The 26,507-nt window shown below is 37.3% G+C and overlaps 1 protein-coding gene across 2 annotated transcripts in view; it reads left to right on the forward strand.

Annotated features, from left to right (window-relative positions):
• The window catches only part of LOC150102546 (acid phosphatase type 7), a 217,272-nt gene that overhangs the window by 164,597 nt on the left and 26,168 nt on the right, over positions 1-26,507 (forward strand). For both annotated transcript variants that reach the window (XM_090399639.1, XM_090399640.1), the window contains exons 9-10: positions 6,114-6,242; positions 18,420-18,491. In XM_090399639.1, the coding sequence (XP_090255765.1) occupies positions 6,114-6,242; positions 18,420-18,491 (201 nt within the window). The remainder of the gene's footprint in view (positions 1-6,113; positions 6,243-18,419; positions 18,492-26,507) is intronic.

The raw sequence follows: 26,507 nt of genomic DNA on the forward strand, positions 1-26,507 counted from the left end.
GATAAGAACTTCTGGTTGCAATGGGATGAAGACAATTAAGTGGTTTCGCTTAAAAGAAGAGAGTGTGAGGAATCATTTTAGGGAGAGAGTGTTAGAGAGGATTTCGGATGGACTGGAAAGTGTACAAGATTGGTGGAAACATAATTCAAAAGTAATCCTGAGCTGTGCAATCGAGGTGCTTGGTGAGACATCTGGAAAGATTAGAGAGCAGAAGGAGGGTTGGTGGTGGAATAATGATGTACAAGTGGCAGTGACAGCTAAGAGGAAGGCAAAGCAGAAGTGGGATGAGTCAAGAGTGAAAGAGGACAGAGAGGTGTACAAAGAGAGAAAGCAAGAAGCCAAGAGAGTTGTGGCACAGGCGAAGGCCATGGCATATCAAGATCTGTATGATCAATTAGAAACAAAGGAAGGACAGAGAAAAATTTACCAACTAGCAAAATGTAGAAATAAAGCAGCTAAGGACATCTTACATGTGAGGCAGACCAAAGATGCTGAAGGAAGAGTATTATGGAGGGATGTGGACATAAGAAACAGATGGAAAATATACTTTGAGGGACTTCTGAATGAGGAAAATGCAAGGACTCACAGAGGAGATGGGCAGCCTTCTGAGGGGATGGTGCAGAACATCAGTAGAATGGAAGTGACGGAGGCCATGAAGAGGATGAGGAATGGAAAAGCGGTGGGCCCCGACAGAATTCCAGTGGAGGCATGGAAGGCACTGAGGGAAGAGGGAATTGACCTGCTGTGGGACCTGTTCATGAAAGTTTGCCAACAGGAAAATATACCCGAGGAATGGAGGGAGAGTACTCTTGTTCCCATCTACAAGGGTAAAGGGGATGCACAAGACTGTAAAAATTACAGAGGAATAAAGTTGATGTCCCACACAATGAAGATCCTAGAAAGGGTTCTTGATGGTAGATTGAGGGAGGAGGTGGAGATTGCAAAGGAACAATTTGGCTTCATGCCTGGTAGATCAACAACAGATGCTATCTTTGGGTTACGACAGATGATGGAAAAATATCGAGAGAAACAAAGGGAGCTACATCTGGTATTTATTGATCTGGAGAAAGCATACGATAGAGTGGCAAGGCAAGAAGTCTGGAGGTGTCTGAGGGAGAAGAAGGTGCCGGAGAAATATGTCAGGTTGGTGCAGGAAATGTACAGAAATGTGAAGACAAGTGTTCGGACCTGTTTGGGACAGACAGAAAGTTTTCAAGTAACAGTTGGCTTGCATCAAGGGTCAACATTAAGTCCGTTTCTGTTTAATATTGTGATGGAGGTGGTAACAGAGGAGGTGAGAGAAGATGCACCTTGGACAATGCTGTATGCAGATGACATCTTGCTGTGTGTAGATTCAAGAGAAGAAGCGGAAACTAAACTGGAAAGATGGAGAAAAGTACTGGAAGAGAGAGGTATGAGACTGAGCAGAAGTAAGACAGAGTATATGTGTTGCGCAGTGGGCAGTGGCCAGGAGACAGACCTGGAGCTGGAAGGAAATGTCATCAGGAAGGTGAGAGACTTTAGATACTTAGGTTCGACAGTGGAAGAAGATGGAGGAGGTGAGAAGGAAGTGGGATGCAGGATACAAGCAGGTTGGAGGAACTGGAGGGAGATGGCTGGAGTGTTATGTGATAAGAGGGTGCCGATCAATCTGAAAGGCAAAATTTATAGGACAGTAGTGAGGCCAGCTATGACATATGCTATAGAAACTGTGGCCCTGAGGAAAAATAACATCAGCAGGATGGAAGTAGCAGAGATGAGAATGCTTAGGTAGATGTGCGGTGTGACCAGAAAGGATCATCTGAGAAATGACTATGTCAGGGGAACAGTGAAAGTTACGAACTTAGGAGCGAAAATACAGGAGGCAAGGTTGAGATGGTTTGGTCATGTGATGAGGAGAGAGGATGAATATGTGGGAAGAAGGGTCATGCAGATGGATGTGCAAGGAAGGCGGAAGCGTGGGCGGCCAAAGAAGAGATGGAGGGAGCTGGTAGAAGAGGACTTGAAGATGAAGAACTTGGATGTGGTGACAGCCCAAGACAGGAAGGTGTGGAGGAGACTCGTAATAAACAGTGACCCCACTTAAGTGGGAGAAGCTGCAGAAGAAGAAGAAGAAGAAGATTTATATATAGGCAGGAATTAAATTCTTTTAAATGTGAGTGGGATTGGATAATTCAGAAACCTAATGGAATTCAAACCCATTTTATAGATTAAATAATGCAGAACCACCACCATCTTAGAGCCTCCATAGCTCAATCAGTATAGCCGAAGCCCTTTGGTTGGAAAGACCTAGGTTCGATTCCTGTTCATGACATGAGGAACCTTTATCTGGTCTCTTTCAACTAAAGATGAGTTAGCTGGTCTCATATGGAAGTAGAGGGTTTTTTCACCCAGAAACTCTGATGTTTTGTCCCTCAGAAGGCAAACCGGCCCATGAACACACATGATCTACAGTGATAAAAATACATACTTAATCCCTCATTATGATGGCTCAACCAGTCCTGAGTGGCGGTCGAGGAATGGGGAGGGGGGGGAACCCACACAAATTAAAAAAAAAAAAAAAAACAATCTTAAGCAATACTATTTTAGATCTTTTGTGTATTACAGAATAATGTAGTCACAATGATTTTTTTTTTATTTATTCCACATATCCCATACTTTTTTGCCTTGCATATATTTAATGAGTACATAAAGTAACAGTCCCTAGTTAGCTAGTAGAGCATCAACCTATTAACTGCATTTGAATCCTCCTGGATTTCCAACTTACCTTATCCCTTTGTTCACATGCAATTTTATTGGTCTTCAGGATTCCTGATTTACTGCACCTACCACACCAATGATACTGAGTTTCCAACCTTTCTTGGATGCCAAACCATATGATGAAAAGTTTTGAATTCACTCACACTACTATATAAGTCAAGCATGTTCTTCCTGTCTTCAAAACTTAACTTTAAGTTGCATTTTCATATATAACCATTATATGTAACTATATTAAGTAATATAATTATTCTTCTTCTTCTTCTGCAGCTTCTCCCAATTAAGTGGGGTCACTGTTGATGATGAATTGCCTCCACATCCTCCTGTCTTGGGCTGTCACCACATCCAAGTTCTTCATCCTCAAGTCTTCTTCTACCAGCTCCCTCCATCTCTTCTTTGGCCGCCCACGCTTCCTCCTTCCTTGCACATCCATCTGCATGACCCTTCTTCCCACATATTCGTCCTCCCTCCTCATCACATGACCAAACCATCTCAACCTTGCCTCCTGTATTTTCGCTCCTAAGTTCGTAACTTTCATTGTTTCCCTCACATAGTCATTTCTCAGATGATCCTTTCTGATCACACTGCACATCCACCTAAGCATTCTCATCTCTGCTACTTCCATCCTGCTGATGTTATTTTTCCTCAGGGCCACAGTTTCTATACCATACGTCATAGCTGGCCTCACTACTGTCCTATAGATTTTGCCTTTCAGATTGATCAGCACCCTCTTATCACATAACACTCCAGCCATCTCCCTCCAGTTCCTCCAACCTGCTTGTATCCTGCATCCCACTTCCTTCTCAGTTCCTCCATCTTCTTTCACTGTTGAACCTAAGTATCTAAAGCCCCTCACCTTCCTGATAACATTTCCTTCCAGCTCCAGATCTGTCTCCTGGCCACCACCCACTGTGCAACAAATATACTCTGTCTTACTTCTGCTGAGTCTCATACCTCTCTCTTCCAGTACTTTTCTCCATCTTTCCAATTTAGTTCCTGCTTCTTCTCTTGAATCTGCACACAGCAAGATGTCACCTGCATACAACATTGTCCAAGGTGCATCTTCTCTCACCTCCTCCATCACAATATTAAACAGAAACGGACTTATTGCTGACCCTTGATTCAAGCCAACTGTTACTTGAAAACTTTGTCTTTCCCAGACAGGTCTGAACACTTGTCTTCACATTTCTGTACATCTCTTGCACCAACCTGACATATTTCTCTGGAACCTTCTTCTCCCTCAGAGACCTCCAGACTTCTTGCCTTGGCACTCTATTGTATGCTTTTTCCAGATCAATAAATGCCAGATGTAGCTCCTGTTGTTTCTCTCGAAACTTTTCCATCATCTGCCGTAACCCCAAGATAGCATCTGTTGTTGATCTACCAGGCATGAAGCCAAATTGTTCCTTTGCAATCTCCACCTCCTTCCTCAATCTTTCATCAAGAACCCTTTCTAGGATTTTCATTGTGTGGAACATCAACTTTATTCCTCTGTAATTTTTACAGTCTTGTGCATCCCCTTTACCTTTGTAGACGGAGACAAGAGTACTCTCCCTCCATTCCTCGGGTATATTTTCCTGTTGGCAAACTTTCATGAACAGGTCCCACAGCAGGTCAATTCCCTCTTCCCATAGTGCCTTCCATGCCTCCGCTGGAATCCTGTCGGGGCCCACTGATTTTCCATTCCTCATCCTCTTCATGGCCTCCGTCACTTACATTCTACTGATGTTCTGCACCATCCCCTCAGAAGGCTGCCCATCTTCTCTGTGAGTCCTTGCATTTTCCTCATTCAAAAGTCCCTCAAAGTATATTCTCCATCTGTTTCTTATGTCCACATCCCTCCATAATACTCTTCCTTAAGCGTCTTTGATCTGCCTCACATGTAAGATGTCCTTTGCTCTACATTTTGCTAGTTGGTAAATTTTTCTCTGTCCTTCCTTTTGTTTCTAATTGATTATACAGATCTTGATATGCCATGGCCTTCGCCTGTGCCACAACTCTCTTGGCTTCTTGCTTTCTCTCTCTGTACACCTCTCTGTCCTCTTCCACTCTTGACTCATCCCACTTCTGCTTTGCCTTCCTCTTAGCTGTCACTGCCACTTGTACATTATTATTCCACCACCAACCGTCCTTCTGCTCTCTCTTTCCAGATGTCTCACCAAGCATCTCGATTGCACAGCTCAGGATTACTTTTGAATTATGTTTCCACCAATCTTGTACACTTTCCAGTCCATCTGAAATCCTCTCTAACACTCTCTCCCTAAAATGATTCCTCACACTCTCTTCTTTTAAGTGAAACCACTTAATCGTCTTCATCCCATGGCTTCCGGAGGTTCTTATCTTCGATCTTATTTTAAAGTCTGCGCACAGCAGTCGGTGTTGCTGTGCCACTTGATCTGTTGTGAATTATTTTACAATTTGTCACAACCTTAAGTTGTTTTGTTCTAGTCAAAATGTAGTCAATTTGTGAACTGTTGTTACCACTCGTAAATGTTATCAAATGTTCTTCCCTCTTGTAGAAAAACGAGTTCACAATTGCCAGATCAAATGCTACTGCAAAGTCCACAACCCTTTCTCCTTCCCGGTTCATCATTCCCACTCCGTGGCCACCATGCACCCTTTCACAGTCTCTATTCTGTCTCCCTATCTGTCTGTTCAAGTCTCCTCCAACAATCGCCATCTCGTTTTCTTCCAGTTCTCTCATTTCTTCATCTAACACATTCCAGAACTCCTCTTTCTCCTCTGCTGTACATCCAACTTGCGGGACATATACACATAATACGACCATCTGCTCTTTTCCAAGACCCAATTTCATTCGCATGGCCCTGTCGTTCCTTCTACCCACTTCCAGTACTTCGCCCTTCATTCTGTCACACACCACAATTCCTACACCATTTCTTCCCTCGTTATTCGCTCCAGAGTAGACCATTTTATATCCATCTCCCAGTTCCTTTGCCTTTCCTCCCTTCCACCTTGTCTCCTGCACACATAAAATGTCCAACTTCCTCTTCCTCATCATGTCTGCCACCTCTCTTCCTTCCAGTCATGCTTTCAACATTAAGTGTTCCCACTCACAACATCCTCTCCACTAGTAATATAATTAGATTAAGTATCATATATAACTATATTAAGAAGTTAGTTATACTGTTATTGTTGTTTCTTATGTCATTTGTTTTCATGTAAGTTATATTCATAAATATGAATATAACTTGCACGAAGATAAGGAAGAGCAAGCACAAAAATTCTTTGACATTAAGTGAATGCAATTCATGTGTGTCTGAATGAAAGAAGAATAATCCACAATCCTCATATATTTTTTTTACCTTACATGTTTATTTTTCTACTTTTTCTTTCAGATTAGAAAAGGCATCCCATTTATTCATCTGTTTGGTTTAGAAGATATGTTTTATAAATATGGTGTTGATCTTGAATTATGGGCCCATGAACATGTTTATGAAAGATTATGGCCAGTTTATAACAGAAATGTAAGTCATACTGACATAATGTGACCTTTGAAATTTCATGAGGTCCATTTCTAGTTAAGATTTGTTAGATCTGAAATCGGTGCCTTCAGAATTTTCTGACGTCACCATTCCAGACTCTAACAATTTTACATAAAATCAAAATTACATACCTATCCTTTAGCAGAAAAAATGTGTAACTATTCTCTGTATAGTAAATTTTTGTAATTTTTGTAAATACAAAATTTTTTGTATTCTCTGTATAGTAAATTTCTGTATAGTAACTGTTTGTAACTATTCTCTGTATAGTAAATTTTGTGAATTTTGAAACTGTATACCTAAATGTTTAGTACAAATATAGATCAGAAAGAAGGGCAGAATAAGAGAGAATTATTATTAAAATAATGCAAAGAAAGAATGCGAGCTATTTCAATGATATAGGGCAAAGATCACCCTAAATGCAGTAAGGTCAGAAAAATACCTGAGGGCACTATATCTTAGAAAGCACGCTGACTCACACGTTCCCTGAACCAAAAGGTCCCATATGTAAATCGGTATAGTCACCCGAAATGGAGACCAATGGCAAAGCGATGGAAAAATTTTCAAATGCGAAAAGGTGGCGCTTCTGAAGATGGTATATAACCCATAACACGGAAGGAAATCCCCCCATTTTATTCGTTTCGGTATTCTCTCCGAGTGCTTTGAGAAATCATCGTGGCTCAGCTCACATATTTGAGGGCTGACTTACGACAGAGTTCAGTATGTCACCGTAGTAAAGTCTGCAATATAAAATCGCAGGCCGTAGTAGAAGTCCATACTACGAAAATCTAGCAGGAGACTAGCGTCCACCTCAACGAGCACGTGTAAACCACGTGGCATTGGTATCGAGAAATCTAGATTCGAAAACAAAGGACAAAGGACCGCAAGAACCGAAGACAAAAGAATTAGATAAGTACTCTCCTTTATTCTAGCCTTTTGTGATTGACCTACATTTAAGAGAGTGAGATTTAAGATTGCATTATAGGAAGGAGTGAGAAGTTTAAATCTGAATATAAATGATTACGTTTCTTGAGACAAACTTTGGAACTTTCAACCCGATAAAGATTCTGTATTGATTGTTCTGAGAGAATTCGAAGAGTGTGTTAGAGTGCCTTAATGAGAAAAATGAATTGTAAATTTTAATGTAACATATACTAAGTTAATGGGGTATTGAGTTTTGCTGATAATTTTTATTTAATTTATAAAGTAAATTGTAAACCTTAAGTGTAACATGTTCTGAGTCATTGAGATATTGATATTTTGCTTATATTCTGAGCTTAGTGTAAATTTTGAATTGTAATCGCAAGTGTATTATGTAATATTATGTACTAAGATATTGAGACATAGAATTGCTGAGATATAGAATACCTAGTGAGGATATTATGATCCAGATCGAGCACGGAATCTGCCACCTTCCACATCAAGTCGCCAACAGTGTAAGACTGGATGTAGCCTGTGTCCTTTCCAAAGCAAGACCACCAAAAACCAACATATCAAACAAGGAATATAAAGCTCTACAGGAAATGAAAAATAATAAAGAATTAGTTATCACCAAAGCAGATAAGGGAAATGCAACTGTAGTACTTAACCAAAAGGACTACACAGGTAAGCTGAATGCTCTTCTATTAGATCGGGCCACTTACCTCCCTATCAATTACAATCCCACCAACTCTCAAATTAGAAAACTTCACAGGCTCCTTAAGAGAGTCACTTCTTGGCCTGTAGAAGTTACCAACAGATTAAAGCCGTTTAACTCTATACCCCCCCATATTTACGGACTCCCAAAAATACACAAAGAAAATGTGCCATTACGTCCCATAGTGGATGGCATTGATTCCCCCACATACAAATTAGCTAAACATTTGGCCAAAGAGCTCGCACACTATACTGGCAACACACCATCACACATAAAAAAAAATTCAGCCCATTTCAAAGCCAGCATAGAAAACCTTACACTCCAACATACTGACATAATGGTCAGCTTTGATGTGTCCTCTTTATTTACAAATGTCCCACTCAAGGAAACTTTAGAGCTAATCCAAGCTAAATTTTCTCCCGATATCTCAGCCTTATTTCAGTTCACAATGAACTCAGGCTATTTCGTTTGGCAGGGAAAATTCTACAAACAAATAGAGGGGACAGCCATGGGTTCACCACTCTCCCTACCCTTGGCCAATTTCTTTATGGAGACCTTTGAAGAAAAAGCCTTAGCCTCTGCCCCACAAAAACCAACCATATGGCTTCACTACGTTGATGATGTGTTCGCTATTTGGCCACATGGCTCTGAAACACTTCTCTCCTTCTTAACACACTTAAACAACCAACACCCCAGAATCAAATTCACTCTGGAAAAAGAGGAAAACAACAGCCTCCCTTTCCTAGACACACTAGTCACCCGCCAGCCTAATGGATCCTTGGTTTTCTCAGTTTACAGAAAACCCACCCATACAGGCAGATACATTCACCAACAATCCCCCCCCCCCCCCTCACAACAATATGGAGTAGTGAAAACACTATACAACAGGGCTAAACTAATCTGTTCAAACGACTTGGCCCTAAACACTGAATTAAATCACATCCTCAACACTTTCTCAGCCAATGGCTACCCCCCCCCCCAAAAAAATCCAAAAAATATTAGAACCTACAAACCACAGATCCCCCTCCCCCCACAACAAGGATTACTCTAAATCCATCACCATTCCCTACATCTGAGGCACCTCGGAAAAGATTACCAAAATCTTAAAAAAGCATGACCTGACCTCCTGTTACAAACCTTACAGAAAATTGGCATCCCTTATCCGCTCCACTAAAGACCAACCACTTCCACTAGACCTACCTGGTGTTTACCAGGTCCCTTGCAGTTGTAAACTGTCTTACTTTGGCCAAACAGGCAGGACAGCAAATATCAGAATTTCAGAACACAAGGACTACATCCGTTTTCACAAATACAGTCATTCTGGGCTTGCGGACCATGCTCTGGATACACGCCACATAATACGGTGGAAGAAAGCTACAGTGATACACCGTAGCAAATACAAATTTGAAAGACTCTTTTATAGAATCAGCCTCAGCCCTAAGAAATTCTCCAAACCTCAACAAATTTGGTTGTATTCGACTGCCCCAAATTTGGTAGGCCTACATCTGCAGACCTTCAGCCCAACGGCCAAGTACACCTACTTAGCCCGCTAGAGGGCACCATCAGGACTGTTAGGAGAACAATAGCTTCATCTCTTCATTCCCAGTTTCTGTGTTGTAGTGCCTACGTGCACGTAACTTTTTTGTGTAAGTTCCTTTAGAAAATGGCAATGTGACATTGCCGAAATATCGGAAAATATTTATTAAAGTTTAATTTAATTTATATCCTTAACTACGTTGTTCTATTTCTTAAGTGTTTTAATAATGCATAACCAACGTATAAGCCCGTCTACGAGAATAGAATTGCTGATATTTAAGGTAGAATATTGAAATTGATTAACGACTGAAAGAGTGAATGAGAGATAAAGATTTAACCTTAGAATTTGATGATAGTTTGTGTAGTACCATCAATTGGATTTAAATAAATGTTTGATTCTTTAAATTTATGTGTATCTGATCATGTTGACTGACTCTGACCCTTCATAAAAATCGAACCTGTGTGAGTGTGCGGGAATATCCCAAGAGAAAATAAGGGCACGACTGCAAACAAGAATAAGATTATGCCAGAGATTCCAAGTTTCTAGGTATTTAATTATATTGCTAGTAACTCCTGTGATTCTATAGTTAACCTAAAGCTAGAGTCCATCCCTAACTTTAATGCTCAAGCTGGTGCAGCAAAAAATAAATTTGTTTGAGTAATAAGGATAATATATAGGATTCAGGGAACGGATAATTTTCTGGTGGCCCTAAAGATTAAGTTAAGCACAAAATCATATAAAGAAACGCGACATAGTGTTTAGTTTGTTATTACTAATGTGGAACGCATAATTACAACACAAGTCTACTCAACATAGAGACATATACGCGATAGAATTGACATTTGCAACACTAGTAATAAGATGCAAGTAATGATTATGGAATAAAATAAGTAAAGAAAGAATAATAGAAAGAAGGCGAGGTGATGATGACCATGACCCTAACTTTTTAACAGATTCCTTTCAAGCGAATTTCTGTGGTTCTTGCTTTTTGTAGCATAGCAAAGAAGAGCTCTTAGCTATTTTATATAGTGATTATTTTAAATACTTGTACAGGCAGGTTGATAACCTATATGTAGTGTCTTAGCAATCAAAAGAATGATAAATACATTTAATATTTTTAGGTACTTTCCTCAATATATATTTTATCCTATTAGATAATCTTAATTATTGCAGGGAAAAAATGGGGGGGGGGAGGATTAAGTAGGTGATATCTTGCATTATGACATCATTAGGCATAACTTTAAATTAAGTCATGAAAATAGTGAAATCACATGAAACACAAACTTTTTTTTTATTACAAAAGTTGGGAATCTGTTATATAAACTCCTCTCTTTAAATAGAGTTACTGATTATCAAGAAGAAAATCTTATCCATAGTTCATCCACCAAAGGAGAAATCTGCTTTATTATTATTATTTTCTTGGACATCTCCATGGAGATGCCCAATCCATTCACCACCCTACAAGCAAAAAAATCTATTCCATGCCTGACACCTTTGCTAACCACTCTTCTACATTTTCAAGGGGTCACCCCTTTGTTCTCTCCCCTCTTGCTATGCATTGTCTTCACAAAAGTCTTCAGTGTTTGTCCTATAAAATACTTTTAATAACATATGTTTCTGTCATGTTCCCTCTTTTTCACCTGTTCACTATTCTTTGAAGCCCGTGAACCTTCAGTTCTATTCTCATAGGTATCACATCGTAGTCATTTGCTTCTGGATCCGCTCCACCAGTTCCTCATTTTCATGGAATCCAGGTGACCAAATCTGCATGCAGTAGGTCAAATGTCGATTTAGGAATAATAATAACCTCCCTATTTCTGTTAGGTAGTGTTTTCTTCAACAAACAAGTAATCTGATGTGGTGTTTTTGGCCACCACCTTTGCAGTATGCTCTCTAAACTTGAACTCTCTGTTCTCAATCACCCCAAATCCCTAGCCTCGTCAATTTCTTGTAGTTCATTTCCATCATTAATACATAGTATTAAGTGCATATCAGTAGTGTACATAGCTTGAGATCTCTTCATAGAGTGCATGAGCTTACACTTATCCATCTTAAACTAGCAACCATTATTCTTTGCTCTATACTGCTAGTTTGTCTGTTCAAGTCATCTTCCAGGATCTCTGCATCATCAGCAAACAATTGAATATTTTCCCCTTAAAATGTTTCTTATATCATTGATGTATAAATTAAGCAGCAGTAGCAGACTAAATACTGAGCCCTGCAGTACACGACTAGCCACCTGCCTTTTCCCAGATTCAGTTTCCTCTCCTGGATACTGTTCTTTGATATCTGTTCATCACGCTTCATGTTCATCCTCATTTGCTCCAGTTTATGGCAACAGTTCCATATGGTATCCTGTGAAATGCCTTGCAAAGTCCAGCAGTATCATTATGGAGCCATTTCTTTTATCCAACTCAGTTGTCACTTTATTATTTAAAAAAAAGTGCATATTACCAAGGCATATTATTCTTCACAAATCCATGCTGTCCTCCTGTAGAGTATCATATTCCTGTCTACCTGTTCCTGAGTTTTAACCGTTATCAGCTTCTCCATTATCTTAACCATCATTCCTGAGATACCGATTAGCCTATAATTTGCTGTTTCTATCTTTGAGCCTTATGTCTTATAGTTTTATGCAGTGGAACTATTTTGCCTTTTTTTCCACACCCTCGGCACTGCCCCAGAACTGAAGTCAAAGGAGCTGTCAGTTCCCTTGTACATTCTTGTAATGCATAGGATGACATCCTTTTTAATCATGTAGTTATACTTATATTAATGTTCTGCAATGTCATAAATACAATATTGTAAGTACCTCCAATTCATCTGCTTCTATTCTCACATCAGTCAGATAAATACTAGCACTTCAGTATCACCACCTATGTGGTTACACATCCTTGAAAAATGATCACTCAATAACTCAAGTATTTCATTTGCTTCTGTTACTTTTCCTGTCATCAGCACTTGTTAAAGTTATTCCTCCTTAGTCATCCTTTTACTTGCTGCATAGTAAAATAATTCATTGGGATTTACGAGAAAGCTAGCCTCATCAGCTAGTTTCCTGTCATAATTAGCTTTGGCTTTCCTTACCATACAGGTAACCCTTCTTTCATGTATTTGGTACTGCTTATTGCTTTTCTCATCTACTCTCCACAACTTTTTCTGCAAGTGCTGCTTGTCTAACTTCTACCTGATTTATTCTCCTGACTCCAAGTAAATAGTCTGCTACTACATTCTTCAAATGCCCCTTTGCATTCTGCCATGCATTTTATTTTAAAAAAAAAAAAAAAAAAAAATTCAGTTCACTCAGTAGATTTTGGTATTTAAAATTGTTTAGTCGCTGACATTTTTTTTAAGATTTAAAATCTTTTCATTTTAAGATTTTGCCTTTTTAATGGGCAAGTGGGTATTTTCCTCTCCGAAACTTGGGTTTTTTCCTGTAAACTCAAGAAAATCAACTGTAGAACCCACACTATTTTTTTTATTATTATTGTTGTTATTATTATTATATGACACCTCCAGGGAGTCCAAAGACTCATTATTGTTGTTGTTGTTGTTGTTATTATTATATGACACCTCTAGGGAGTCCAAAGACTCATCGACCCACTGACAAGACCTCAATAAAGGTCGAAACTGGTCTGGGTAGTGGCCCTTCCCTTAATGCATAGCAGTATACATGTCTGCAAGGAGATGTGCTTTGCATTATGGAAGATACTGAAACAAGGAGTGATGAGAGCTTGGTCCACCTTTGCTCGGAGTTGCCTGGTGTTGCACCACCTTACCTCAGTCCTGAAGATATTTTCAACCGCAAACTTTGTTTGCTTACACTTGGATAAAGGATTAAACTAACTTAAAATAAGGGGATATTAAATCCCACATAGTTTTAAAACCGAATAAGAAACTCAAAGATTGGAATCGGAGAGTTTCTTGCGGAATATAGTAAACTATAAAGTATCGGCGACACTAGCGTTAGCAAATGTAAGTGATCCTAGTACGTAGTACAATACTGGGCAGCTCGTTGCAAAGGTGGAGAAGTTCAGATCGCTATTCTTAGGTATTTTCCATAATGTAAAAACACATTTCCTAGGAAATGTATGCTGTTATTACATTATGGAGGGAGGTCACTACCCAGCCCGGTTTCAGCCTTTTTTGAGGCTTCATCATGGTTGCACCTGTTTGGATAACTCGTTCGCAGAGTATATAAGTTCTTTTCGCTATACACTTTGGTATTATTAGGTCTAGCTACTCACTGATGAAGCCTCAAAAAAGGCTGAAACCGATCTGGGTAGTGACCTCCCTCCATAATGTAATATTTGTTCAGAGTCTGGAGCTGTCCAAGGCCAAAGCGGAGTTATTGGGATCAAAACATCTACAATGGAGTCTTCTCCAGGAAAATGTCCAAGTGAATTTTTGTTTCGCACTCTTCACGAGCAGTTTGTGCATTAATTCTGAAAAGAAGATGACCATGTGTTCTGCTACAATGTAGATTGCATTATGAATGCCCTTAATCAAATGACAGGCAAATCGACATTGGACATAGAAGAGGACATTTACTGATATGTGTGATAAGTATGTATTACTCTATTATATAAAAAAACTTGCAGATCTCTCGTAAACCATAGCCAATTTTGCATTTTCATTGTCATATTTGTGTTCAGTGCCTCGAAATCTATAAGAAATGACTAAATTAATCTGGAGGGCATGACTTTTGTAAAATTTTGTTGCCCAGTGTAATTAATAATAGTCTTGGACAAACTATCTCTGATTGGCTACAAGTGGAGATTGAACTGCCCACCCAGAATCCAAAAATTAGATAAGATTAAAAGGCCTTGCCTACTCCCTATAATGGAATGAAAGGCATCTGATTTTTTTTTTTTTTTTTTAATTTTTAGCCTTTTTTTACTGCTGAAATGTCAGTCAAACTATCCTTGATGAATTAGTTCTCTCCCCACAATTTAAATTTAAAGAAAAAGAAATTTGGCTATTTGTTTTCAAATCAAAGTTAACCAAAATTGTGACACACATAAATTGTTTTGTTGAAGAAGAAAAAAATTATACATGCTGAAACATTCTGCATCACTTCTGTCATACTTTCAAAATTTAGCCATTATTTGATGTTTTTCCAAGAGAGGACACACACACACACACACACACACACACACACACACACACACAATCATTTGTCACACATATCAAGTGAGGTGTTTAACACATTTGACAGTGTAGGAAGAACAAGGATTGTAAAGTGTTTTCCTTGAGGGTTATCACCAGGTGATGCACACCCAATTTATTGATTGCTCCCAGTGTGTGGAAGTTTGATAAAGTTCTCTTATGCGAGTCATTCAGAATCTTCATGTATTATCTTTTTCCCTGTTTTTATTTTGTACATTGTCTGAAAATTTAAAACTTATATATAGGAAGTGGAAATAGGCCTCAAAGTGATACAGAAAGTTATTACTCAAACATTTAGTGTAATTACTCATCGTGGGTAACTGTCAGTTACCCTCATGTTATATTCTATTACATAGTGAGTTCATTATTGGCAGACTCTTTCATGATTTGTGACAGGTATGTACACTGCCTACTATTTCCATTATTCTGGGAAGAAATGGACTATGTGACACATCCATCTTGAGAGATGCCTTCTGCTATATGCACTATTACAAATATTTTTCTCCAAACAGCAGATGCAGACAGAAAAGCGGTTGAGTTGAACTGAATTATATTCATAATAGATGTCATCAGATGCCTGCAAAATTCAAATGAATTTAAAAGTTGTTTTGGGAGAGATTTTTCTTTAACACAAATTGTGATCTAGAATATTCAAGCTCAACAAGGATGCCATTTTAAAAATGCTTGTAATGACTCAAGCTTAGCAGTGAAAAGGTTAAAGATGAAAGCTTAAGAAAAATGAAAACATCTTCAAAGTAAATATTGCGAAAGATTTCCCTTCATTTTCCATAAAAAAAAAAAAATAGAAATATTTACTTTATTACACATGCAGACTTGGTTGACTGAGACTTTCTGGATTATCTTGCTCTTAGCCCAACAAAAAAAAAGTATCATCTTGAATGGAAAAAGATGTAAAGTTTTTTACTGATATAATATAGGTTTACAACCTTTCATGGAGGAGATTGACATAAAAAAAAAACATATCTGGATTCATTATAATCGGGTATCAGTCTGAGTAAGAAAAAAATATAATTGTATTAGAAATTCATTGAATTACTTAGTAATTCATTGAATTACTTAGTAATTCAATGAATTACTAAGTAATTCAATGAATTACTAAGTAATTCAATGGAATACATTGTAATTATAGCATGACAATGCATGAAGAGTTGATTATTAAAGATGAGGAATTGACACTGGTATTTGAAGTGATCAAACACCGAAGTTAAAACACCTTGAGCTATTTATCAACAGCCACCTGTGATGTTCTTGACATTACCAGCATATTTGATTGGATCTTGCACTGATGCCTGCCTAGAAAGTTGCTTTGATATCCTTCCACACTCTGTAATTGGATAACTAGTTTTCTCTCCTCTGGGAGTGATTCATCACGATATACAGTGACCATACATTGTGATGACTCTTCTTTTTCTCTATGAACTTCCCTTCTAATGCAGGAATGATCCAGGACTCTGTCACATCTTCTTTTTCCTATACATAAATGACTTTCTGTCACTGACCAAAATCTCTATCCATATTTTTTTCTCATGATAGTATTCACCATTTTCTCCTGCTATATTTCATAAGTGTTTGCAGCATCCAAACATCCCAGGTTTCAAGAACTTCTATAACCAGTGCCTTAAACACACTTTTGCACTGCATTTCAGCAATGAGAAGAGATTGCCACAAAAATAGTTATTTTTTTTTTTGTGCTCTCTCTCTCACACACACACACATAGGGAGGGGGAAATCTCAGTTCACCTTTCCTTACTCTTCATAATATACAAATCATCATACAGGATCGGATCTTTCCTGGAGCAAACAAATCACATTTCCTTTCTCATCCTCTTTTGAAAATAAAACTAGGCATTCCTTTATACTCTTTTGCTACTTTTCACTTGCCCATCTATCTTTCCATGAATCTCAAATCTACCTAGGCTTAAAATATTGTTTTTATATAGAGTAGTGTTTCTGAAAAAATTCTTAGTATTGTGTAGAGAATAGTGGTCCATCTGATCAGTGATCCCTCTCTCACTGACTTACATCACCTACTTCTCACAATCTGCATTTGCCTTATATGTCTCTTCTACTTTCAGCTACTTTCATAAGTGTTGTTCTACTGGTATTCATCACTCCCCATTCTTTAGTAAATCTGAAATACAAAATTCATATTTTTTATTTTATGAAACCAGAATTTTGTGAATGGTGTAGCCACATACTGGTTGCTTACTACATGTTAGTGTGAACAAAAGTCATCTTTTACTGAAGTAAGACAAGTGCCAGTACACAGTCTATATTTTCAAACCTGTGGTTTTCTAAAGCTAAAGAATTTCTTTAGCTTGGTATAAAAAAAGTCTTATACATTCAATTTCTGTATATTAAGAAATCAGTGACATGTGTAACCTTGGTGAAACATTTCTGGTTCCATTGTGCTAAACTACCAGAAGAAAGTCTTGATTCTAGTTGCCAACTAGCGAAATTTTTAGGCCTTTATTTATTTATTTACTATTATTATTATTATTTTTTTTTTATTTCAGTTCCCAAGTTAGTCAATTTTTGTCACAGATTGTAGTGTGCAAATTTTTTGAGAGGTGTGATGAGCAGACTTTTGATGAATGTATCTGCCAGTAAAGGCAGTAGGCAAGTAAAGGCAGATACATTCATCAAATGTCTGCTCATCACGCCTCTCAAAAAATTTGTTATCAAGTCTTTAATTAATAGAGCACATAAAGTGTGCACCTTTCCCTCAAGCTTACAACAAGAACTTCTCACTATCAAAACGTTAATGGAATTTAATGGTTACAATCCTAATCAAATCCAGCAGATAATTGACTAATATTTGTTCCAATCCCTTATATTTCTGGCATCTCTGAACCTGAACCAGAAGAAGCTCATCTTTTCCATAGAAGCAGGTTTAAATATGAATGCCTTTTTCAAACAAAGTTGCAAAGCCCTTTTACATCAGCCAAATCTGAATTGAAACGATTGTCTCTTTCTCTCTCTCTCTCTCTCTCTATCCTAAAAGTTTGGAAGATTCTTATTTTATGTAACCATCAAAAATAGTTTTTAATAATATTATTTATTAATATTAATTTCTAGCATGCAGAAACAGTTTTTAATTGATAAACCACTGACTTCTGTGTGTATCTTATATTCCTGTTTCTTTGATTTGCTTGTGTCTATGCAGTGATGATGTACTGTTATTTTCAGTACGAAATATCTGTACTTTCATTTCATTAAAGTGAATTACTTTGGTTATCGTATAATTATTGTTTATACATATAGTGATTCATTTTAATTTTGTTTCTGTTTATTCAAATTAGTTGCAAGGAAAAGAGTATATATAATAAATTATACTTATCCCAATGTAATGATAGTAATACCTAGTTATGCACGTGTAGTACTCCATTATTCCAACAGTTTAGACAAATGACCGAAGCTTTAAACTCGATTATAATTACAGAAGGAAAGGCTTTTCTGTCATCAGATTGAGGGTGGAAGACTTGAAAATAGTGTTGCTCAAAATTTTGTGCTGTTATGGGTCTTATCAAAGAATCCACCACTATCACTGACTGGAGAGCAGGAGCATTTGTCAGAAAATTCAGAATGTTTGAATTACTGAAAATATTGGTATAATGAATAAAAAAAATATTTTTTTTATTCTTATTGGGCATAATATTCATATCATTAGGCATGATGATGAATATCGTGCCTGATATTATCATCATCCTTAAACCAACAAAATTTTAGTTTTGTTTTTTAATTAGAATATACATACTCTTACTTTCTTACACTAATTTTTAAATATATTTTTCTTTAGGTGTATAATGGTAGCTACAAGGAACCATACACGAATCCAAAAGCACCTGTCCACATAATTACTGGCTCTGCAGTATGTGATTCCTTATTTCCTTTATAATTTAAAATAATATTTAAGAACAGCAAGTATATAATTAATTAAAGGCAACAACTTTAATGTGCATCCCACACATTATCCCACGCATCCCCCACATCCCACCTGAAAGTTTTACATCTCTAATGCTGTGTATAACTACTGTAAAGATAGACATACTTGCAATAATGATAAAAGATTAGTTATTAAATGTAATCTTTTATCTTTATTGTAGTTACGTTGTCTTTAATTATGAATAATCCACTGGTGCCATTGAGTGTTATGAATATATCTATATGCTACATGTATGACGATAGGAATAATGATTGTTGTGTAGTTATAACCTAGGATATTAGCTTTCACACAAACAACAGCTGCTGGGCAGTTAATATGTATTATACTACAGTACCATAATGTAGTGTGATATAGTACCATATTATGCTATAATATTTTCTATTGTAATATGGTTTTGTGGGATATACTATGTGCATGAGATAGATTTATTGGCAAATCTAAGTAGTTTGTGAGTGGAAAAAAAGAAGAGTAGATCATGTGAGCAGTTGTTGAATAGATAAATGATTGTGATTTGAATACAATTTGAAAGGGATTCTAATGAAGGATCAAATGCTTCATTGATTTTAATGGTTTTAATTCACAACACGAGAAATATAAATATTTTCTTATTAAACTTATTTGCTGATATTTCACTGGTGTTGTTCCCATCTTCAGGGCACAAAGAACTATTTGTTATGGTACACAAAAAAATAAGTTAAATAATTATTAATTATTTTCTTTTTATTCTTGCATTGTGAATTAAAACTTAAAATAAATGAAATGTGACCTGCCAACACATAAACCTTTCCACCTGTTTAAGAATCAAATGAACTTGACATTGCAGGATAAGTGTGAGAAAGGATGTGAGCTTGGATGAAATGTGTAGTGTATGTGGCAGATTGAGGTGTAAAGGAGGTGAGAAATGTAACATAGGCAATGTAGAATAAGTTTAAAACTAACTACAGATTTTCTTTCTGTACATGTCCTCATAACATTATTACAAAAGATCTGACTGACACATGGGGGGGGGGAGCTTGTAATAAACTATACAGTTGATATTTTTCTAGTGTAACACCAGCATCAGAACAACAGGGACAAAAAAAAGGTAGGTAAATAATGGACAGTTGTTTAAAAAAAAAAAAAAAGTTTAAAGTGATGCTGTTAAATAATTAAAGCAGAAAGATTAAATTTATTTAAATTTAATCATTATTTGATCATTTTTTTGGATAACTAGTTCTCAAACATGAAGAGAGTGACATGGGATCACTTTATTGAGATTTGCTAATTGTGGAATGTAAATATGACCAGATTTTATAAACATAACTATTTATAAAATCTTTAGTTTTAACATGTGAAAAGCGAAAAGTCAGCTACTGTAACAAATCTGAAACACACCCTAACTCAGATTTTCCCAAACTGTGTTCCACGAGAAGTTCTCCTGGAATTTGTCATTTTAGTTTTCTAAGCATTTTTCATGAATAAATATTTTATAGTGGAAATATTCTGAGAGAATAATATTCGTGAATATGCCGAAAAGCTCAGACCCGGAACACCTAATAACATCTGTGTAGCAAATGTTAGTGACCAAGCTGTTTATTTTTAAATGTGGAAGTATTCGTGAATTATCGTTAATTTTCACACATCAAAACCTTTCAACATTTGGGAAAGGGAATACCGCTGTTTATGACTGATCATAAAAATTGCCTGCAAGTGGATTATAACAATGAGTGGCATATCCTCTGTTCTGAAAACTGAAGGAAATGACATTTGTGTAGCAAATGTCAGTGACCAATCAGCAAGGACGTATAAAGAAAATTTTTCCACTAAAATTGAAGATCAAGGTAGGCTGTATCTGGTTCTCAAATCTAGTAATACTGAATACTTTCTTCTCAAGTTTGCATTGCAGGGTGAAAGTTTCGAAACCGTAGTGCCATGATTTTTTAAAAGTAATAGGCCTGCAGATTTAAATTTTAATATGAATAAGAGACAAGGGACTTTGTTTAATTTTGGTATTAAGAAATCTCTTATTGAAGGTGTTTGTGACGCAACAGATAGTGAGTCATCCACCACCAGCCTACAAAGCAATCTCCAGAATGTACGAATGTACCAGCACACAGGAGAAAAAGTCTGTATTCACTCGTAAGTACTTATAATATTAGAAATTTTTGATGATCAGAATGGGATATGTCAATGAAAATCAGCACAAATTAATTTAATGATGTTTGTGTTTAATTAAATAATGATTAAGGATCACTTAATTAATAATAAAAAATCAGCTAAATTAATTATTAATTAATACATTACAAAATAACCAAGGTGTTCCGTGAAAATTTTAGGATTTGTGAAGTGTTCTGCAGTAGTAAAAGTTTGGAAAACGCTGCCCTAACTCTATATCACCAGAATTCAAGATAGTACTATTCAACACAAGAAGCCTGAATGGCAAAGAAATGGAGCTAACTGAGGAATTGAATAAGTACCAGATCGACATAATAGGGGTGGGTGACTGAAACAAAAAAAGATAAAAACTGGTGGGATCTTTCTGAGCAATAAATACAAAATGTTATATTCAAGCAATGGCAGTCAACAAAAAGGAGTAGCCATAGTATACAACACTAAATACGAGGCTAATCTTGAATGCAGGCAATATCAAGTAGAGTGATGTGGGCAAATAACAGAATGAGGAACTGGACAATGAGACTTATTTGTGTCTATGGTCCCACAGAATTTTACTAAGGTAGAAGTGGAGGAATTTGGGGGTCGGGGGGCTTTAGAGAAAGCGACTGACACAGTGAAAAAAGAAAAGTTGGTCCTTGTTGGGATCTAAATACAAGAGTAGGAAATGATTGTCAGACATACAGAAATAATTTGGAAAAATTTGGATAAAAGGGCAAAGCTGATAATATTGAAAAATGCCTGTTAGATTTCTGCTCAGGACATAGACTAGATATTACTAACACGATGTTCTAGTATAAAAATGTGCATAAATTCATATGGAGAAAAGAGGCAAGGAATAAGAAAAGTCTTATTGACTATGTTATTGTTGATAGTGATGTTTTCTCACTGGTGCAGAACACTAGAGTGTACTGAGGATTTGAAATTGGAAGTGTTTGCCATTTAGTCTTATGGTCCCACAGAATTTTACTAAGGTAGAAGTGGAGGAATTTGGGGGTCGGGGGGCTTTAGAGAAAGCGACTGACACAGTGAAAAAAGAAAAGTTGGTCCTTGTTGGGATCTAAATACAAGAGTAGGAAATGATTGTCAGACATACAGAAATAATTTGGAAAAATTTGGATAAAAGGGCAAAGCTGATAATATTGAAAAATGCCTGTTAGATTTCTGCTCAGGACATAGACTAGATATTACTAACACGATGTTCTAGTATAAAAATGTGCATAAATTCATATGGAGAAAAGAGGCAAGGAATAAGAAAAGTCTTATTGACTATGTTATTGTTGATAGTGATGTTTTCTCACTGGTGCAGAACACTAGAGTGTACTGAGGATTTGAAATTGGAAGTGTTTGCCATTTAGTCTTAACCAGGATAAAATTGAATTTCATATCGATAAGAATAATATTTAAGAAAGTTTTAAAGTGAATACAAGTAAAGCAGCTCTCAGATGTGAACTGTAGACTAAAATACACAAAGATTATTGAAGAAAAAATGAAAGAGTTTGATAACAGGAACCAAACCTTGGAGATTCAGTGGCAAGCCTTGAAAAAAACCCTGATTGATTCAGCCAAAGAGACATGTGGTCAGGTTGTCTGTAAGGATAGAAAAATCAGAATTCCATGGTGGACACAGGAAGTTAACACGTTCGCCGCCAACTACGAGTATACTTGTAGTTGGTAAACCAGCCACACAAGCCAGCTACGAGTATACTCGTATGACGCTTACCTTCGGCAACGAGATTACTGTACTGACCTCTAAGAAGTGAAAATGCTTGACTTGTGGAGCTAGAATCAAAACTGTATGTTCTCATAGATGGTATATGCTCTGCACAAGCCAACTATTAATGTACTCGTATGATGCTTACCGCCGGCAACGAGATTACCGTACTGACCTTGTAGAAGTGAAATTGCTCAGCGTACGGGAACAGACTATGCTGACGTAGCAAGCATGGCAGCGAACTTGTTAAAGAGGCAGTGAAGGAAAAGAAGAAAGCATATCAAAAGTTCCTGATGAATAAGTCAACTTGTGCTCTTAGAGAATACAGAGAGAAATGTAAGAAAGCTAAACAAAAGTCATGGGAAGGCTTTGTCAAGAACATACAAAATATTCTGGAGGCTGTTGAAAACCTTCAGAAATGGAGGAAGGAGTGTGCTGTAAAAGGAATTTGAGATGATAAAGGCGACACGAAAACTGAAGTAAAAGAGATCCTTGGTATATGGAGTAATTACTTCAAAAAATTGCTAAATAAAACAAGCAGTAACAGCACAGTTGTTAAGAAAAACACTCAACAGGGATGCAATAAGGAAGTCATATCTATACTTGAAGTAGAAAAAGCCATCAAAAGCCTGAAATGTGGAAAGGCAGTAGAAGATATTCGACCAGAAATGCTCAAGTATGGAGGTATAATACTCTTACAGTGGCTGCACTGCATTGTTTAGAGGGCCTGGACAGAGGGACGAATTCCAGATGATTGGAGTACAGTTCTCATAGTATCCATATACAAAAAAAGAAGAAAAAAAAAAAAAGAAAACAAAACTGAATGTGAGAATTACAGAATTATTTCCCTACTTAGTGAAGTTTATGGTAAAGTTTATGCAAGTATACTTGAGAAACAGTTGAGATGGATTGTGGAAGGGAAGTTTGGTGAAGAACAAGCTGGATTCAAGCCAAATAGAGGCTATCATGACAAAATTTCACTTTACGACAAATAGTTGAGAAATCGTGGGAATATAACACAGATCTATATTTAAGTTATATAGACCTGCAAAAGGCATATGACAAGGTGCAAAGAGCAAAGCTATACAAAACGCTACAGTTATATGGTGTCAGTGGGGCATTATATCAAGTAATACTTTATTTGAGTTGTAAGTCAGCAATTACAATTGAAGGAAGTACAGGAAGACTGTCTGACATTAAATCTGGTGTCAGACAAGGATGTACATTATTAAAACACTTAAGGAATTGAACAACGTAGTTAAGGATATAAATTAAATTAAACTTTAATAAATATTTTCCGATATTTCGGCAACGTCACGTTGCCATCTACTAAAGGAACTTACAAAAAACGTTACGTGCATGTAGGCACTACAACACAGAAACTGGGAATGAAGAGATGAAGCTATTGTTCTCCTAACAGTCCTGATGGTGCCCTCTAGCAGGCTGATGTAGGCCTCCCAAATTTGGGGCAGTCGCATACAACCAAATTTGTTGAAGTTTGGAGAATTTCTTAGGGCTGATGCTGATTCCATAAAGAGTCTTTAAAATTTATATTTGCTACGGTGTATCACTGTAGCTTTCTTCCACCGTATTCTGTGGCGTGTATCCAGAGCATGGTCCGCAAGCCCAGAATGACTGTATTTGTGAAAACAGATGTAGTCCTTGTGTTCCGAAATTCTGATATTCGCTGTCCTGCCTGTTTGGCCAAAGTAAGAGAGTTTACAACTGCAAGGACCTGGTAAACACCAGGTAGGTCTAGGGGAAGTGGTTGGTCTTTAGTGGAGCGGATAAGGGATGCCAATTTTCTGTAAAAGCTTACAGAAAATTGCGGACCATGCTCTGGATACACGCCACAGAATACGGTGGAAGAAAGCTACAGTGATACACCGTAGCAAATATAAATTTGAAAGACTCTTTATGGAATCAGCATCAGCCCTAAGAAATTCTCCAAACCTCAACAAATTTGGTTGTATGCGACTGTCCCAAATTTGGGAGGCCTACATCAGCAGACCTTCAGCCCAACAGCCAAGAACATCTACTTAGCCTGCTAGAGGGTACCATCAGGACTGTTAGGAGAACAATAGCTTCATCTCTTCATTCCCAGTTTCTGTGTTGTAGTGCCTACGTGCACGTAACTTTTTTTGTAAGTTCCTTTAGTAGATGGCAACGTGACGTTGCCGAAATATCGGAAAATATTTATTAAAGTTTAATTTAATTTATATCCTTAACTACGTTGTTCAATTCCTTAAGTGTTTTAATAATGCATAACCAATGTATAAGCCTGTCTACGAGAAGGATGTACATTATCCCCTCTGTTATTCATTATCTATATTGATCACATTATGAAGCAAAGCAGCACTAAACCTGATATCAAAATTGGAGTATTAATCTCAGCTGTTTACTTTATGTTTACTTTACACCCCTGGAGCTGCTACCAAATGGCGTCGCCCAGTTCAATCTTGTTGAACCGGGCGACGTCCAAGCCAACATTGATTGCTGTGTTAAATCCTTTGCCATGAATGTCTAATGGGCAGTAAATTAAGACAGATGCTAGTAGCAAGGCTTATACGTTGGTCAGACATAACTGGTAATTAGTTTACGGAATTAACAAAGCATATAAAGTATATTAATTAAAGGTAACTTTAATGAATAACTTCTATATTTCGGCAATGTCACATTGCCATCTTCAGGAACATAGAGATATGGTATGTGCACGCAGGCACTAACACAAAGCAAATGAGGAAGAAAGCAAGAAACTAATATTGTTCTTTAAGTCGTAATGGTGCCCTCTGGTGGGCTAATTTGGTAGTCTTGGCAGTTGGGCTGAAGTTCTCATAATGTAAGTCTCCCAAATTTGGGGTAGTTTCATGCACCCAAATTTGTTGAGGTTAGGAACGATTTTTAGAGCTGCTGAAGATTCTTTGAACAATCTTTCGTATTTAAACTTGCTGCGATGAATTATTTTTGTTTTCTTCCAACGAATTTTATGGTGGGTATCTAAGGCATGGTCTGCCAGCCCAGAGCGGCTGTACTGGTGAAACCGGATGTAGTCTTTGTGTTCTGAAATCCTGATATTTGTTGTTCTGCCTGTTTGGCCAAAGTAGGACAATTTGCAGCTGCAAGGGACCTGGTATACACCAGGTAGGGCTAGGGGAAGTGGTTGGTCTTTGGTAGAGCGGATAAGGGATGCCAACTTTTTATATGGTCTATAACAGGAAGTAAGGTCATATTTTTTGAGGATATTGGTTATTTTCTCAGAGGTGCCCTGGATGTAGAGGATGGTGATAGACTTGGTGTAATCTTTATTGGGGAGGGGGGTTGTGGTTTACTTATTTTAGGACTTTAGGAACAATATTAGTTTCTTGCCTTCTTCCTCATTTGCTTTCTGTTAGTGCCTGCGTGCACATACCATATCTTTATGTTCCTGAAGATGGCAATGTGACGTTGCCAAAATATAGAAGTTATTCATTAAAGTTACCTTTAATTAATATACTTTATATGCGTTGTTAATTCAGTAAACTAATTACCAGTTATGTCTGACCAACGTATAAGCCTTGCTACTAGAATCGTGATCATCCACGGAGATGCCATCGCACGAAAGGCCCGTCATTACGGCAAATTGAGGTTGAAGATATCGAAGGAAATAAATCGTCTGACGTTCCTAAAACGCTACCAGGATAAAAAAGTGATCCCTAATTGTGTTAAATTGAAGCACTGTTTTACTTCCGAGAAAGCTCTGCGCATTTATAATCGCACTAGCTTCGCCCTGTTAAGAGAACAAATTACCGCAACACGAGTTCTCCTTGCCGATGAAAACAAAACCTTACGGGCGCTAGAGGAAGAGCTTTCGGATACACTCGGCCGTGATCTATGGTCGATACTTTATGACGTCTCATGCGCATCGGCAAAAAAAGAATTCGAAAAAATACGAAGTCGGCACTTGAAAAAATACGAAAACCTGACAAAGAATTCTACTTCCTTACCACAGCCACCACTCAACACTGTAGTCAGCCTCTCGTCGGCAATTTTAAAGCCTGAAGCACTCACCGCACTTTCACGTGGTCACAATTTCGGTC

Source organism: Typopeltis vanoorti, chromosome 10 (assembly GCF_054136105.1).
Source record: "Typopeltis vanoorti isolate ZY-2024b chromosome 10, IOZ_Tvanoo_1.0, whole genome shotgun sequence".
Taxonomy (NCBI): Eukaryota; Metazoa; Arthropoda; class Arachnida; order Uropygi; family Thelyphonidae; genus Typopeltis; species Typopeltis vanoorti.